Genomic DNA, 17,119 nt, shown 5'->3' on the forward strand with positions numbered 1-17,119 from the left:
CTCAGCCGACATTAACCTCTACTTAAGTTTATGTGGTAAAACAGCAGCTCATTATTTAGTATAATAGATTCGTTGTTAACAACAGTTTTTTTCTAGAACTATGTCATGCTATGATAGAAAGAATATGTATTTAATGGAAAATTATCAGGTAACAAGAACCAAAGGAAGCAAAGGAATGATTAAGCTACTACTAATTTCTGGCATGCTATTCACTTTTCCTTTGGTTTACCTACAATCTGAGGACTTGCAACCCCAGCAATAGAAATGGAGGTTCATGTTGAAAAGAGCCTGCGCAGGTCCTGCACCTGACACTTCCAGTGCTGCTGTCAGCGTAACGCTGGACGCCACCGTACTGCAATCCCAGCGGGTGAGGGGGTCTTGGCAGAAGGGCCGAGAAGTGTAGGAAGGTTGGGGTTGTGTGTAAGGTGGGGGGGGGGGGGGGGACGGGGGACAGAGGTAGGGATAAGGAGGGGGCTGCTGGGGCCCACAGCTTTTTATTTATTTTTTTTACAAGCTTTTGTTGGGTTTGGGAGGTCGGGCGCAATGCTCGACGTCAGCTGCTACTCATTTTGTGGGATGGCTGGTGGGAGGGAGAATCGGGCAAGCAGGCCCCCTCCCCCTAGGTCTCTTACCTTTGGTTTGTTTTCTGCCATTTAACAGTTAGATTTTTGCATATTAGCCGTTTAAACTTAACCGGCTACATTCAAACATACCGGGCCAGGCGTAACGTGACCCTGGCGAAAGCTTCTCCGGTATCTTCAGCCGAGTATATTCAGCAGGAGATGTCTCCCCGGGAATGATCAGCTACAGCTATCCGGATAACTTTGCCAGGATAATTTAGCCGCTCACCGGCTTGCTGAATATGGACCTCTTAATGACTTATCGTACGCTCACTAGCTATTTGCGTCACAGGTCTAATATTCTTAATCGCACTCCTTTTAAATAATCTGGTTTGGCAGGATACAGGATGAAAGCAGTCCGATTTCTTCTTCTTATGAATGCTTAAAATACTCCTTTCTAAGCACCGATATTAAAATAAGATGGAATATGAATTGCAGTGGCTTAGAAAGGCTCCCTGTTGAAATGGTAGCACAGTTCCACTCTTTTCAGAACTAGTCCCTCTGATAAACTGGAAAAGTAATGACGTGAACTTTCAGAGGACGGCACAATATTCAAAGTGCTGCAAACCAATTCACATTTAAATAACATTTAATAAGTGGCAAGCACGGGGTTTTTTTCCCCTGCGATTAAACAGTGGCCCTTGTATATATAGCGCGCATTCTAAGTTTAAAAAAAAAAATAAAACTTGTAATTTTTTTTTTTTTTTTTAACTCTTTCAGGGTTTCCTAAGACTCTCTAAAATGAGTAAGTGAAAAATCCTAGTAAAACAGTTAAAAAAAAAAAACCCCAGAACTCTATGACCCAACAATTTTACTGACGAAAAGGATTACATCTGGAATGCAAGTTTTCATGTTTCAAAAATCATGTACGTGTCTTCAAATCATGGAAGAATATGATTAAAAAACATTCATACTGTCTTTTGAAACTAGAGTTTGACAAATTAAATTATGTGCTTGAGCTGTAATTTCTGAAGTGAAGAAGGAAGAGAGTGCCTGAGAAATGTGAGCGCGCAGAGAGGGAGAAATGTGAGCGCGCAGAGAGGGAGAAAAGTGAGCGCGCAGCGAGGGAGAAAAGTGAGCGCGCAGCGAGGGAGAAAAGTGAGCGCGCAGCGAGGGAGAAAAGTGAGTGCGAGGGAGAAAAGTGAGTGCGCAGAGAGGGTGAAAAGTGAGTGCGCAGAGAGGGAGAAAAGTGAGTGCGCAGAGAGGGAGAAAAGTGAGTGCGCAGAGAGGGTGAAATGTGAGTGCGCAGAGAGGGTGAAAAGTGAGTGCGCAGAGAGGGAGAAAAGTGAGTGCGAGGGAGAAATGTGAGTGCGCAGAGAGGGAGAAAAGTGAGTGCGAGGGAGAAAAGTGAGTGCGAGGGAGAAATGTGAGTGCGCAGAGAGGGAGAAAAGTGAGTGCGCAGAGAGGGAGAAATGTGAGTGCGCAGAGAGGGAGAAATGTGAGTGCGCAGAGAGGGAGAAAAGTGAGTGCCAGGGAGAAATGTGAGTGCGCAGAGAGGGAGAAAAGTGAGTGCGAGGGAGAAATGTGAGTACGCAGAGAGGGAGAAAAGTGAGTGCGAGGGAGAAATGTGAGAGCGCAGAGGGAGAAAAGTGAGTGCGCAGAGGGAGAAATGTGAGTGCGCAGAGGGAGAAATGTGAGTGCGCAGAGGGAGAAATGTGAGTGCGCAGAGGGAGAAATGTGAGTGCGCAGAGAGGGAGAAAAGTGAGTGCGCAGAGAGGGAGAAAAGTGAGTGCGCAGAGAGGGAGAAAAGTGAGTGCGCAGAGAGGGAGAAAAGTGAGTGCGCAGAGAGGGAGAAAAGTGAGTGCGCAGAGAGGGAGAAAAAGTGAGTGCGCAGAGAGGGAGAAAAGTGAGTGCGCAGAGAGGGAGCAGCAGCTACAAACCGAGGTAACCAGGGTTCAAATCCCACTGCCACTCCTTGTGACCTTCGGCAGGTCACTTTACCCACTGTTGCCTCAGGTACAAGCTTAGCTTTTGGGCCCTCTGGGGTCAGAGAAATAACCTACAGTACCCGAATGCTATGAAGTGCCGAAAAGCAAAATAGAAAAAGAAGCTTCCCTGGGAAAGGAAGACTGGCTCGGCAGCTCCCTATCAGCCTCCAGTGTGGGAAGGAAATGCAAGTCCAGGATACTCACGCTCTGAACCTGGCTGGCTGATGGTCATCAGGGAGATGGACTTGGTTAGCGGAGAAGACAGAGCCGAGGTGGAATAACTTAATCCTCGTGGCTGTGACGTTCGGAGAGCCTGTACAGTAGGGTAAGGAAAAGCCAAAAATGTCATCAAATGAATGGTAGATTCATGGGAGTGGGTGTGTGCGTGCGGGGGGTGGGTTGAAACTACCCTTCACTTTTTGGGTGTTATTGTATTTGAGGTTGGGGATGAGATACATTCATTTCGAATGACTCTTTTTATCTATTATATAGCTCACTGAATTTTATTTACACTTACAATTACAGACCCTGCAAACCCAGTTGCTGCTGCGCGTCTTTATCAGATACGTGTGGTTAGGATCACTCTGGCAGACACAAGACACACAGAATATGACTGCAGGTAAGGACCACGAGCCCCATTAAATTCTGGCGGCCCGTGCCTGCGTGTCACTCCTAGATGCCAGGGCGCCAACAAATTTCAAACCCAGTACACTCAAGTAAGACCTGTTTTTTTTAATAAAAACTAGTTTAGTTTATGTGCCCATTCATTTCACAATGAGACTCTAACAACTGTGCAGCACGTGCTATGTAAAGGCCCTAGTTACTGATGGCATTCACATCGCTGTGATGGCTCTACAAGAACTCTGATGTCCAGCATGTCATCGTGGGTATATCGACTTCTAATTAATACATCATTTTCACTAATCGCCTTTGAAAATTTCTACTAGGCTTAGATATACTAACACACGTTCGTTTTTATATCCCTGATGCAGATATCAAAACAATTTCAAGCTGCCGCAGAAGAGTGACTGATGCTCTCTCTTTGAAGATAAGTGGTTTTTATCTGCAATATATATCGAAAAAGGAGTAATCCACGTATGTGACCTGCGATTATAAAATCTGACGCAATTAAGACCTCCGAAAACCACCGTAAATGAGTGCAGTCAGCATCTCTTATAATATGAGGTCATATTACGCAATTTAATGCAACTTATTTATCTGAAGTCTCATTGATTTAATTATAGGTGAATTTGTATTCGTTCTGTCGATATTATTCACCCACATAAACGATTCCTTCTAAAATTTATCACCCAAAGCATTCTGGGGTTGGTCAGAAGTTACTCGCATTATTATTATTTTTTTTTAACTGCAACCTATATTGAAAGTAGCAGATGCAGCTTTGAGCACATACGTTTACTGGTACAACTCTCAAGGTGACGGTGTGCGCATAACTTCGCTCTGAGAATTTGGTGTAACGTCTGCAGTAAGAAATTGCATGCATACTTTGCCCTGATACGCAGAGTCATAAAATATGACAACCCCCCTCCCTCATAAACTGGGATTAGCTACTGTGATGAAGTTTATGAAGATTTCCATATTGTTACAATGTACTTAAATTACTTTAATTAAGTCAATGAGATTATTTGATTTCACAATTGTACTTTCTAACCATGATTACTGGCTGCTGATAAAGTAACTTTATTATTACTAATTTTTTTTTAAGAAATTGCTATTTTAAGTCTCACCCAAAAAGTGATGGCTTTACCTGATGGTTGAAAGCTCTGACTTCTCTCTGCTCCAGGCCTTCTTCTGTGAGGGATGTCAAAGAACCATCCTCGTCGCTGGCTGCTAGTGCAGTTCGCATCAGCTCCGTGCAACTCAGGGACGACGACTCTGCAGAGGAGGAAGCCGCCTTCTTGTCCTCAGGATCTCCTACCAGACCTTCTAGGCTGTAACTAAGTGCAACATTCTGCGTGTTATTCCTCAAGATTTTTAAGCTGGTTGACAAGGGGGTGGCGGCATGAATTACCAACTTGGTATTTCCCTGAATGGGAACACAAGCTGCACTTAATCTTGCAAGATGCCATGTTCCTCCTACTGTTCTGAAAAAAACGGTCAAAAAACGATACAGCCTAGGGCATAATTCACTTCCTTCCGTTTCCCTAACTACAGATAGTGACATTGCTGTATCATCATCATCAAGGTGCTTGTGGAAACGACTGCAGGTTAAAAAGTGCATCGAAGCTAATGGATTCCCTTTAATGGCCAGCTTCTCAATTTTAATCCTTGGGAATACTATTGAGACAAGAGTTCAAGACAGGCAAGTTGCAAGAAATGGTTCTAACATGCAAATGACAACTTAATTAATGGCTAACCTTAATAAATACAAATCTGCACCTAAATTAATTGCCTGGGAGACTTGACCAGTAGTGCACATGATGTCTGTGTTACGATCTTCACTGCTGCATCAAACTGCAGATCTATCTTCTGCACACCAGCACTAGAGAGGTGATGCTCAATCTTTATTGCACTACAATCATGCAAAGATGGGCGCTGTGATGTAATCACAACAAATCAAGCCCATATTTACTTGTAATGTACTCTCTTAATAGGAAGGACCTTAGCCCAACAAAATGAGGCATTAAACTAACTAGCCACAGACCCGTAAGTAGTGGCGGAAGGGCTAGTCATTTATTTACTTACAGATGCTTGTATTCCGCATTCTTTACCCCAAAACTGTTCGAAGTGGATGAAAAATAACAGTCCTTTCTTGGCATGGGTTTTCCCACACAGGTCATACAAAGAGCTGGGGTGTTTTATGGATGCACATTTGCTATTTATTGTTGTCATCACACATCCAAATAAAGTAATCCTCTAATTTCAAAATATTTGAGAACAGCTATAAAGGACACACATCCTAGCCACTGGCATCATGGTAAACTACTTCATGTGTCTACAGTCAAACTAGCATAGTACAGGGATAGGCAACTCCAATTCTTGAGTGCCACAAGCCCATCAGGCGCTCAAGAATTGCACACACGGAATAGTGATGAGATGCACTGGCATCCGTTGCATGCAACATGCATATTAATTGTAGATATTCTGAAAACCCCACTGGCTTGTGGCACTCGAGGACCAGCATTGCCTACCCCTACCATAGTACTTCTAAAGGTTATCATATGACATTTAAGCCCATGTCATGGCAACATACTTATCAATTGTATAAACTGGGTACCAAAAATCCTTCCAAATTTACTACACAGTAAAATCAAGCTTTAGCCTTAAGATAAACACAAGAAACTGTTAGCTACATTCAGACTATGCTTTCATATAAGATGGCTTCCCATATCCATTTCCAAAGCTTTGACAGACTTAAGCACCACCATAAGGCACAACCATGGGCGTGCTATATCTTTTCTTGTTAGCTGCTGCCACACATGCGTTGCTTTGCAAGCTAAAGCGGTTATAAAATCTTGGGTCAAAATGCACAGGCGCTTTGGGTTCTACAATGCAACGTTCACAGTGGCTAAGATCATTCAGTAGTATTCTTCTCAAAGGTGCCAAAATTTCAGCAACCTTTTTCAATTTTGTTTGAATTGTAACCCATTAGTGTGGCAGACTGCTCTCAAAGCAAATATGACGGACAAGGCCTTTCAACAGTTTAAAAACTATGCAAATCTATTTATGCTTCTTTGGGCAGGCACTGTCGTTAAGATTATTCTACTCAAGTTAAACACCTAATAACCTTGCAAGTCTGCTTGAAATCCCAATTTTAATAGATAACTGTTAGACAGTGATCATCAGATAAAGTTTTTTCTTGTTCATATAATGCACATCACCTATTGCTAAGCTGGGGAATGACAGATCAGCTGTACTTTATCGTTTGTAAAACATTTTATTAATTTAGAATATGAGATATACTTTAAATATTCAGCCAAATTGCTTTACATGAGGAAATACATTTAACACAAACGCACACCAACAATCTGTTAATCTAGTGGTGCCATTTATTCTAGACTCTCATTCGGTTGCTTCAGTTGCTTCCTATACTTTAGCAATTATTATGTCAAGAAATGTAAGCTGAAGAATACTACATTTTTCTACATGCTAAAAACTGTAGCACTCATTTCACGTCTGCCCTTTAGGTTTAGGGCATGACGGTATAAAAGAATCAAACAAAAACAAAAGCTGGATTTGTGCATGCTGCATTTTAGCTGAAGCAAAGCAAAAATGGACAAGCACAAGCTTCAGGATGGACTGGCAGTGCCCCCCTTATGCTGTTTCCGTGGCTCACATGTAATTATACTGTACCTTCTATAATTAAATTCACCTCCCATGGGAATGCACAGTGCATCAGAGGGACACCAGCTCATACTGGGAACAGCAGAAGAGATGACAAGAGGATGGGGGTTAATGGATTGTACAGATGGCTATCACGGACATGGTAAAAAGTGTTCTGTCTCTGGGAAGACACCTTGCTTAGCATTTGAAAGCATGAATATACTTCCCAGCAACATAGACATTTTGTTATAAATCTTACACAAAGATAAGATGATGGATTGAGAGGGCTAACAGCTACCACCACACGAGTGTCAGGAGAGTTAGCAAACTCACTCAATTACTGTGTGATGAGTGTGGGAGAAGTTTGGGGAAGGGGGGTACAGGGGGGATGTTATTTGATTAAGGAGGTAAGTATATTAAAAACAAAAATCTCTCGTTATAGAACCTGGACCACAAAAGTTCCAACTTTTGCTTTAGAGTAATAACTGATATCTTCCAAGTCATCTGCCTTTGTTCTCGTGTACTGTATTTTGCTGGGGTGCAAGCATTTTCAACACCTAAATATCCATCTAATATAATCTAAGTCTGTGATAATCTTGAAAAATCTAAAGCACAAATCGGAAATCCCGCCCTTCCTTGTTTCCCAAAGAGTATAGCTTAAAGGCCTAATAAATATTCCAGAAAAACTGGTAGAAAATAGAATAAATGGAGATGCCCCTGATCTTTTGTGCATGAATAAATGTTATCATACAGACAATGCTTTTATATACAGAAAAGCCTCATTATATGGCATGCATGGTGCCACTTATTCAAATTTGCCCACTGAAGCCAGGTTTAACCTGGGGTTTCTGGAATTGTGGGCCAAGCCCATTAGATTTCAAGGCAGAGACTTCCCTCTACTTGAATGCCAGAACTTCCTGATCAGGAGCTCACAACCTCATCCACCACTGGGCTACTCCTACTTGGTTTATTCTTACAAACTCGGCACAAAGTGCTTGTCTATTATAGTTTACCTACTCTATGTATTCCTGCTACCCATTTCACCCACTGGACCCTTTATTATCTACCATATAAGCTATTTCAACCTAGATGACTTCTTACAATCTACCTCGTCATTAGCCGTACTGCATACATGCTGTAACCTCATGTCTAGAGTCTTTGATTTGATTCACTGCAATCTGGATAGTAATTTTAATAGTAATATTTACTAGAATCTGCCGAAAGACTAAATTAGGAAAAAGCAGAATATAAAATGTTTATAAATAAATATATGATTGCTCTGAAGACAGAGCAAGTTTTCCTGTAAGAAAGAGAGCATGACCAATGGCAAGATGGATATCAAGGCCCCACAGTTTCGCGGGGGTGCTATACTAGAAGAGAATTTTCACAAGGAATTCTCTCAGGATTCACCCACAAACTAGTGTGGCTCTACAGGAAAACGTTCAGTTTTCTACAAGAAGCAGCTCTCGATGTGATTGTTTTTCCCTAAATATGTGATACAATAAAGAAAGCATGATGTGCAATTAAGGACTGCACTGTAATGATATGCCTCTTGGCCAAACAGTTAAAATGGCACATGAATTCAATATGGACCGGCATGTCTTTTAGAGATGGGAATGCAGGCAGGGGGGGGGTGAACTCTACCAAACCTTTAGATAGAGGAGAGTTTAGGTGGTTCACAGTGCACTTATCATGAATACTCAATTTCCTTGCAACAAAAAGCACAAGGTATACACACTGAGGGATTTCAACGGGTTTGTGCATGGGCCAGTGACATGAAGTGCAGAAGAATGGACCATGGTAACTAGTGTACCTTTAAGGATAGCTGATGAGTAGAGCAGACAAGATTAAGTATGCAATACATGGATTAGTACGCATGTTAACTACTGGAGGAGTTGACTAAAGTTAATGGCGTTGCTAACACAGTAACACCAAATATAGGTATCAAAAGTTTGCACTTATAATGTTACAATGAATGTTGTCTTGATTGTCAAAGTTACTGTACCTAATCCTAGATTTGTTCACATTGAACTAAAGTGTTAGTAAATATTCAAATACAATGTGGTTAGATAGTTAACTATATACCTTCTCCTATGAATTGGAGGCTTCTTTACCACATCCCCCAGAAATCGCATTGAACTGAAAACGAATCATGAAGAGCGGTCAGTGAATCACATGGGATTAGATGAAACACTACATGAAACGACCTCCCAGAGAGGATAATGTATGAAAAACATTAGTGAATTAGAGAAAAGAGGATGAACCATTTCTTGATGGGACAGTAATATGAATCATAAAAGATATTCCTCACAATGCTACACCTAAAGCACCATCAATATAATCAGCTACTGGCCATTAAGAACCCACCACAGCATAATATTACCCAGTGGTAGCTTACTTTATACAAATAAAAAAATGGTTATCAGGTCCAGGTCAGCAGCAGTCTGCACCTTTCTTCCTTTTCCCTGCTAAGAAAAAGTGGAAGTTTCAAAAAGGCCCCAGGTCGGTGACCTGACAAAAAAAATCACCACTGGTGTTACCATGATGGACAAGAGAAGGGAGAGAGAGCACACAATGTTTGCCTAAAGTAAGCTTAGAAATAAAAAAAAATTACAGGCCGAGCCCTTGATCATCTGAAACCCTGGAGGCAGTGATTCCCACTCAGCCCTGTTTGAAACGAACAGATGCGAGCTCCCATATCATCAGCAATTCCCTAAAGTGGCAGGTGCCAATTCCAGCCGCCAAGGTTCAAAAACAGACCTGGTTTACAGGAGAACTGCAACTGGTTTCATGCACTTTGCCTAAGAGCCCAGATAACCTGCACCTTTTGGTCCCCTTGAACACCAGACTTGGTGGAGGACCTCGAGGACCAGAGCTGTGAGCCTCTGAACTCTACACCAACAGATGCAGAACGTGTCTTAGACCCATCTGTTTGGCATTAGATGTAATTGCCAAATACATGGAGTTTATGGCTCTCAGAAAGTCTTTTCTTGTAGGTTTTGCACTTAGATAATACATCTGTCTAAATGAGGGATTAGCAGCTGTACTTTGCATCTTGTAAACCAGCTTTACTCTCTCGTATATTTCCTTTTTTAGTTGCTTAATGCACTTTTGTTTTACTTCAGGGAATTAGTTTAAAGCTAAGGAAGGGATGTCAAATACCTCAGCAAGATCATTACACGACTGTAAATGTAGATGAGCTCCATTCAGAGCTTTGCTGGCTTGGGTCTGGGTTCTGATGTTTTAAACATCAGTTTGTGCTTTAAACTAATACGCTAGAACTATTTCATGTGTATAAAAGCAAGACACGAAAGTGCTGCAGCAATGCATTTACAACCATACACTACATACAAAGTGCGCTACTTGGCAGAATGAAAGACAAGCCAGGTGGCTGCTCACAATTCACCCAAGAGGGCAGAAACTGCTCAGAGATGAAAACCTGGAACACCACCAGCACCACACAAAACTTAATGCAATCAAGATATGTATTTTAGAGTTGCCTACGTTTAACACCTAGTATTTATATATATATATATTCAAAAAATGTAAAAAAAAAAAATATATATATATATAAATGTAAATATATATTAAAAAAATGTAAAAAGCTAATAGAAACAGATGATGATACTTCTACTCTTAGGGGACTTTGGTAATGAAAACTAGGGGATATATATTTCAGCCAAAAAACATTTTTTTGCATAAAAATTAGAACTATGTTTTCTATTTCAGTAACAAATATTTTAAAATAATAAAGAAATATGTCCAAATCTATGGAGAACACGCATCAGCAATAATCTGAATTTGAGTCAGTTTTTCCAGTCCTGAAAATTGCCAGACTTAGGCTGCAAGTGTGTTTAAGAACACAAAAGGTGTTTTAAAAAAATTAAAAACTGTACACTTACCTTCTCTGATTGATTTCGGTCTCATTTCCTGCATTCTTCCCCGGTCCCCAGCTGTGCCTCCTGAAAGGAGACAGCGACCGCAAGGAGCTCCGTGAAAGAGAGGCGTGCGCCGGCACTTCTGTGATGCTGTCCATCTCCTCCCCGTCCATCTCGCCCGTGCTGGCATGACCGCTCTCTTGGCCCTCCGGTGCTGCTGCTGCTGCTGCTGTGGCTGTGCTGCTGCCGCTACAGCTGCTGCTGTCCAGGCTGTGGCTCTCCTTGTGTCTTTTCAGGCTGAGGTCACGAAGGAGGGCGATGTCACTGCCACGGGAAGAGTTCCTCTCCAGGGACGACGTATCTTCCGCAGAAGAGCTGGAGCTAGCGATGTCGCAGGCAGATTGTTCCTCCTCGGGCTGGAAAAATAACACACACACACACCCCCAGCCGCAAAATGTGAACATGGAACGGCGTGCACGATGGGCTTAAGCACAGACATTGCTACAGCTTTTGTGCACACTTTCCTCCATTGCGCCTCTATTTCTTTCAGCACTTTTCCTCGCCTTATCGGAACCTATCATGATCTGGGCCGGATTTCAGAAATGTGAAAGGCTTAGCGCTATAACCGGCTACACCATTCAATTCCTAGGAAGAGAAAAATGTTTCCACAGATGCCACCATCAGCTTGTAAAAAAAAGGTAAGTTACTTTTCCCCTTCCATTTAACAGAAACTCAAAATGTAGAGATTTTCAGCCAACTTTAAATTGGAAGATATTCTGATCTACAAAGAAACATCAGCTTTTATTACAGCTGTGCACCACTCGATTTTAGGTTCAACGCTCCTCAGATCACAGCTGGAAGCCATGTTGGGGGGTTTTTTTGGACGCTGACTGCATACACATAGTAATCTACTGGAAAAGGGCATTCATTCTGCTTTTAAAAACTTTTCCCAAATCAAAATACACTTGGGCAATGGGATTCTTTGGGGATTTTAGGTTTACAAATGTTAAAAAGTGCTTTGCAGTGAGGAGTTGAAAATAAGATGTATATTCTTTTAGATGGGATGTGCATGTGGAGCCGGTGGTGTAGATGGGATCTGTTGGGGGGGGGGGGGGGGGGATGTGTATGTGGGGAGCGTTAGGGATTCAGGCTGTAGCAAGGTGAGGTAAACACCACCTCCAGGAGTGGCACGGGAGCGAAGCACTGGAACGAGTGAAGGTGGTCCGGTGAGGCTGGGTTGAGGGGTTCGAGACTGGCTGAATCTCTGGAACGGACTGAGATGCACGGAGGTAAGGATGAACTTCAGGAAGCCTGGAATAGAGAGCGTGGGTAGTGGATGCGGTTAAGTGTGGAGCTGGAGCACTGGAACCGGGTGCAGGTGTCAGCAGAACACAGGGACAGAACGCCGGTAAGCCTGGTACTGGAGTACAGGAACAGGGGAGACAGAATATGACAAGAGAAGGACTACACTGAACAGGGAACACCGAACGCCCGAAGGCAACAAGGCAAGAGAAGCCCCAAAAGGGAAAGGCAGGGGCTAGAACAGAGAAGAGGCTTAGCCTCATGGGAGAACCTGGAAGTCTCAGGCTGGGCAAGGGGTCTAGAAGGCTTGGGATGGGCCGCTAGGCGTGAGGGGAACCAGAAGGCCCGCAGGCACACAAAGCAAGGCAAGAAATGCGTGGCTAGAGAAGGGATCCCAAAGGAACCCGATGCCGAAGCGCAGAGGCACGGGCTAGGCAGGGTTAAATGCTGGAGTCTGGGCGTAGGGCGGGCGGGCAGGCAAGGAAGGCTGGGCCAGGCAGGGGAGGAGTGCTCACGGAGGACCTCTGGTGGTAAGGAGGCTGCACAGCAGGAAGAATCCTAACAGGGAGGAGGGGGAACTGGTGGTGTAGATAGGATGTGTTGGGGGATGTGTATGTGGGGAGGAAGGAGAGCTGGTGGTGGAGAGGAGATGTATCTGTGGGGAGATTTGTGTGTGTGTGAGTACGTACATTTTGTCCCTCTCCTCTCTCGCACTCTCCACTTTACACGGCTGCCTCCTCCCCCTCCCCTTCCCCATCATGTGTATGTGGGCGGGGAGGAAGCAGTGATGTAGGTGGAGCGTCCGTTCCTCCTTGCACTCTCCACAGCTCCCCAATCTCTCCCCCTCACCCTCTGCCCCGACCCCCCTCAGGTATAAGGGTGACATGAGGTTCGGCACATGGATGTCGCTGTGAATTTCCATGTGAAAAATGGCCCTGAAGCAGCAACTAATTTAGCAAAACGTGGCCCGCATCGATGTTTTCGTGGACAAGGTAAGCGCCGCTCTGACAATGGACGTCCTTATAAGTGTTTTTTTATTTGGCTATGAAGCACTAGTCGAATATCAAGGTTTTTACCCCCAGTGATGGCAGGATAAGCTCGGATGCCTCAGCACTGAAAGTAGTTTGATTGGGGGGTTCTCTGAGGTTCCCCCATGTCGTATCTCAAAACGTGGGTTTTTACAGAGGGCTTATGAATGAACAGAGCAGGGCATCTTTATGAAAATGATTTATGAATATTATGGAGTGATTGATATTAAGCAGAGCCATTTTTCTGTTACTAGAGCGTTGTGCCTTGTACTGATTGATGTTTAACTCTGTATCATGCAGAGGTTGTGGTCACTTAAGAGATTCATTGAAACATACAGTCTGACTAGGGGCACCTAAACGTTTACGTGTGCCCGAGTGCATATAGATATATATATATATGGCAATACAGCTCCACTGAGTAACTTTGAGGCGCACCAGAAGCAAAACAATTTAAATGTCATGAGCAATTAAGCAAATATGAGGAGTTTTAGGCTCGCTTTTTTTTTCCCCCCCACTAACTGCAGGAACGAACCTGTCATGGATGGGAGATCTTGGGCTGAGGCATGGATGAAGCAGCCTACTAGGCCCCTGCCACCAGCTGGAGGACCTGCCCTTGACTGGGACTGGAGCTGGGGGCGGGGTTTCACCTATACCAGTCCCGTTCCCCGTAGGTTGAGCCCTTGGGTTGCAGGGCCCGGCAGGGCTTAGGAGAGCGTCCCTTAAGGAGCGGTCAGACAGGTACAGGCAGTGGTCAGGGCTGACAAGCAAGCAGGCAGGGTCCAGGGAGAAGCCGAGGTCGGGGAAGGCAGCGAGAGACGGAGTCAGTTCGGGCAGAGATCAGAGCGGGGGAGAAGCCGGTGTTTGTAGCAGAGGTCCGTACCAGGTGGGAAGCAAAACCGCAGTCCGGATCCGAAGCAGAGGTCAGTTCCGGGAGTCAGGCAAAGACAAACAGATGGGATAAGACAAGGTACTGGTATGAAGACTCGAGCAGGATAACCGAGACAGTACAGGGCAGGGCAAGGCAATGGGGGAGGCAAGAAGCAGCGAGGAGACAAGGCAGGGAACAGGACTAGCAGCACGCACTGCAAGGCAGAGGCACAGACCAGTTGCACGGCTGTTCCTTAAGCCCCCTTGGCTGGCCGACATCATCAGGGAGCGCTGTAGGAAAGTTCCCGCCGTGCGCGCACCTAGCTGGATCGGCACGGCGGCATCCCAGCCGCGGCGGAGAAGCACGGCACAGGGCGTGAGCCGGCTGGCCCTTCCGCGGTGAGCGTGGCCCGTCACGGGACTGCCCGAAACTTTTCAGAACCCCACAACAGTCTGAATGGAACGGGAGAACCCAGAGGGGTCTGCTGCATGTTAACCGATCTGAGGGATTCCCCTAATAAAAATGTGGGTCGGCAGAGAAGCAGTTACCTTCTTGCACAGTGTAAAGCGCATTCTTCCCCTTCCCCGGCCTCCAGTCTTTCATATGCCAGAACAAAACCGAAATCATTTCCAATTCCCATAACAGGATGTGATGCAACTCGGAAGGGATTATGCACTGCTGCTTTCTCATGGGTACTGCACTCCGGTGTTTTATCTTTTCATGGCCAGAACTGTTTCGCTGTCTCATCTCTCCCAGACTCTTTATGTTAAGGGCAGTGCTTTCTGCTGGCAATGTCGCCCCCACAAGCAGCAGATTACTTTTAGGGTGAAACTTTTGCTAAAAAGCAGAGAGAGATGTTCATGTAAAAAATGTTCCACCGCTTTATTTTCTCATTGATCATCTGAGTTGGATTAAAGGTCTGATCCTTTCCCAATTAACCATTCAAAACAACAAAAGATTTTGACAGTTTTAATACCCCCAAACACAGCTGTCCACGACACCACTGTTCCCAGTGGGTGTGGACTCTTCACACTGACTAACGATGCCTCTTATAGGATGACCTCTCCTGACATTAACTGCCTAGCAGGAACTGAAATTGAGGAGGAACACAACTTGTCACCCCAAAATAGAAACTACATTTTTTTCCAGTGACGCAGGGCCAGTGACATGAGGGAGATTTTCAGGTCTGTGTCACGGTGCATCGACTGAAATTAAAGCAATCCAACAAATTCACATAACTAACGGCTTTTGTAACATTCAGCAGCGGCCTAAAGATGACAAATACATCTGCAATGCTAACATTGTCTTTTATCCTGCGTTCCTACCTCCCTGCAGCTCCATCGTTATCCACAACTTTCTGTATGTGCTTGAGAAAACAGAAAGCAATAATATGGGTTTACATAGTAATTTTCTTCCAAACAGGGCTCCGATATGCTTAACAATTTAGTGCTTCAAGAGTACAGATGCAGCCATCTCAGGGGTACAGCCTGCCTGAATGCTTCTGATGCCTGGGCTGCAGAAAACCTCCAAGTGGTGAAAGGGGATGGGGCAATGGTATCCTCCAATTACAGCCTGGCAAACTGAGACAAAGGGAGACCAAATGTCTTGCCCAGGGATGCACAGTTAATGGTGAACATCTTGGCTATGTCTCCAGTTCTTGACCATGCATCAACCCATGTGTTCAAGGATTTCTCATTTCTATAAACTGGGATCCTTGCTATAAATCAAGTCTCTCGCCTTCATAACTTAAATACATAAAGGAAAAAAATGGAGGTGAACACTGATTGAGAAATAACCAAGGTAAGTTCATTTTCTCTTGAAAATTAATTTATCAACCCATGTTTAAGACTACAGCAAATATCATTATTGACCTAAAACAGCATTGTGCTTGTGCATGCAGATCTCTCTCATGCACATTCATTAGAGAGGTTCTGAAAACCCGATCGGTTAGGAAGCCCTCCTGGACTAGAGTGCCTACCCCTGGTGCATACTGCTTACAGTCTGCATATACCCAAAGCTAACTAAACTGGTTTCTGCAGGCAGCCCAACAAGATTTCCAATTGACATTCATGCAGCGGAAAGGACCACCAGAAAAAGCTGTGTAACACTGGACTTCATATTTCGTGAGAGTGTGCATGTGTTCAGTGTTTGGAAAGCAGCACTCTAAAAGGAAAAAATATATATATATATATATATATGGGGGGGTGAGGAATGAATTGGGAGAGCTATGGGCTGCAGGAAGCCTTTATTACTACAAAGAGACATCCAAAAATTACTTTAAAAAAAATCTATGCGTAACAATGGATATGCAAATTGTCAAGCCCTTCAACATGAAACGAACCGTGTGAGAATGGAGTTACAGAAACGAAGACAGACGCGACTTCAACCACGAATCATCTTTCTGAGAAAAGGTTGCTGCAAAATTTGGCTATTTTGACAGCAGGTAAAGAAAAGATTAAAAGAAAAAAAAAAAAAAGGAAAAATAAGAGGTCTAGGCTCTGGGAATAAACACCAGAATGGTTTGGCATCGTAATAACGTAGACTGTATTAGCTACTGTGAAAAATGACACCTCCGGCACAACCGTATTCACAGCATGAAAGGAAACGTGTAAACCCACTGGAGGAAATGTTTTTGGGGGTTTTTTTGGGGGGGGGTCTAGAAATGTGAGTTTCACAGGACGACACGCCCGACTCCAAAAAAGGCACTGCCAGATTCTGAATGATATTATAAAACATTTCCCTTCAGACATCCAAGTTATTTTTCCTTCTCCACGTTGTCACTATTAAGCAGCTAATCCACTGGGGGCAACTGTTCCCTGATGAGCAGTTCCCAAATCTCCTTAAAATCAATGAATATGGGGTCAGGTCTTTAATGCCCCAGCAAGGTACCCTTGTCCCGTGACTAATCCTTGTAAGCCGATAACTAACAGAAACAAAACTACATCTCACATGCTTGGACAATATATACGTATGTATGTATATATAAAGATATATATATATATTTTTTCCATTAAAACCACAAATGGCAGTCAGTTTGCCGCTTATGCTGTGAAAAACCCTCTCCCATTTCCTTAAAGCTGCAGAGATGGTGTGCAGCTTGGGATCGTGGTTAGAACAGGCTTCGGATTACAAGGACAGAACAGCTTTATGATTCATGCTCTCTGTGAGCACGGAGATCGCCGGACAGAAATGGTTTTGTCTGCGCGCTGGGAAG

At 44.0% G+C, this 17,119-nt stretch overlaps 1 protein-coding gene across 9 annotated transcripts in view; it reads right to left on the reverse strand.

Annotated features, from left to right (window-relative positions):
- AKAP13 (A-kinase anchoring protein 13) overlaps nt 1-17,119 on the reverse strand; it is a 336,318-nt gene that overhangs the window by 119,176 nt on the left and 200,023 nt on the right. For 7 of the 9 annotated variants that reach the window (XR_003852464.1, XR_003852465.1, XM_029575495.1 and 4 more), the window contains 5 exons: nt 10,732-11,123; nt 8,915-8,968; nt 6,860-6,922; nt 4,314-4,503; nt 2,753-2,861 (listed from right to left, as the gene is read on the reverse strand). Coding sequence is in view for 7 of the 9 variants with exons in the window: in XM_029575495.1 (XP_029431355.1) it covers nt 2,753-2,861; nt 4,314-4,503; nt 6,860-6,922; nt 8,915-8,968; nt 10,732-11,123 (808 nt within the window). In the remaining 2 variants the exon portion in view is untranslated. The remainder of the gene's footprint in view (nt 1-2,752; nt 2,862-4,313; nt 4,504-6,859; nt 6,923-8,914; nt 8,969-10,731; nt 11,124-17,119) is intronic. The other 2 variants (XM_029575493.1, XM_029575496.1) reach the window with 2 other exon arrangements.

The sequence above is a fragment of the Rhinatrema bivittatum genome, chromosome 13, assembly GCF_901001135.1.
Source record: "Rhinatrema bivittatum chromosome 13, aRhiBiv1.1, whole genome shotgun sequence".
NCBI lineage: Eukaryota > Metazoa > Chordata > Amphibia > Gymnophiona > Rhinatrematidae > Rhinatrema > Rhinatrema bivittatum.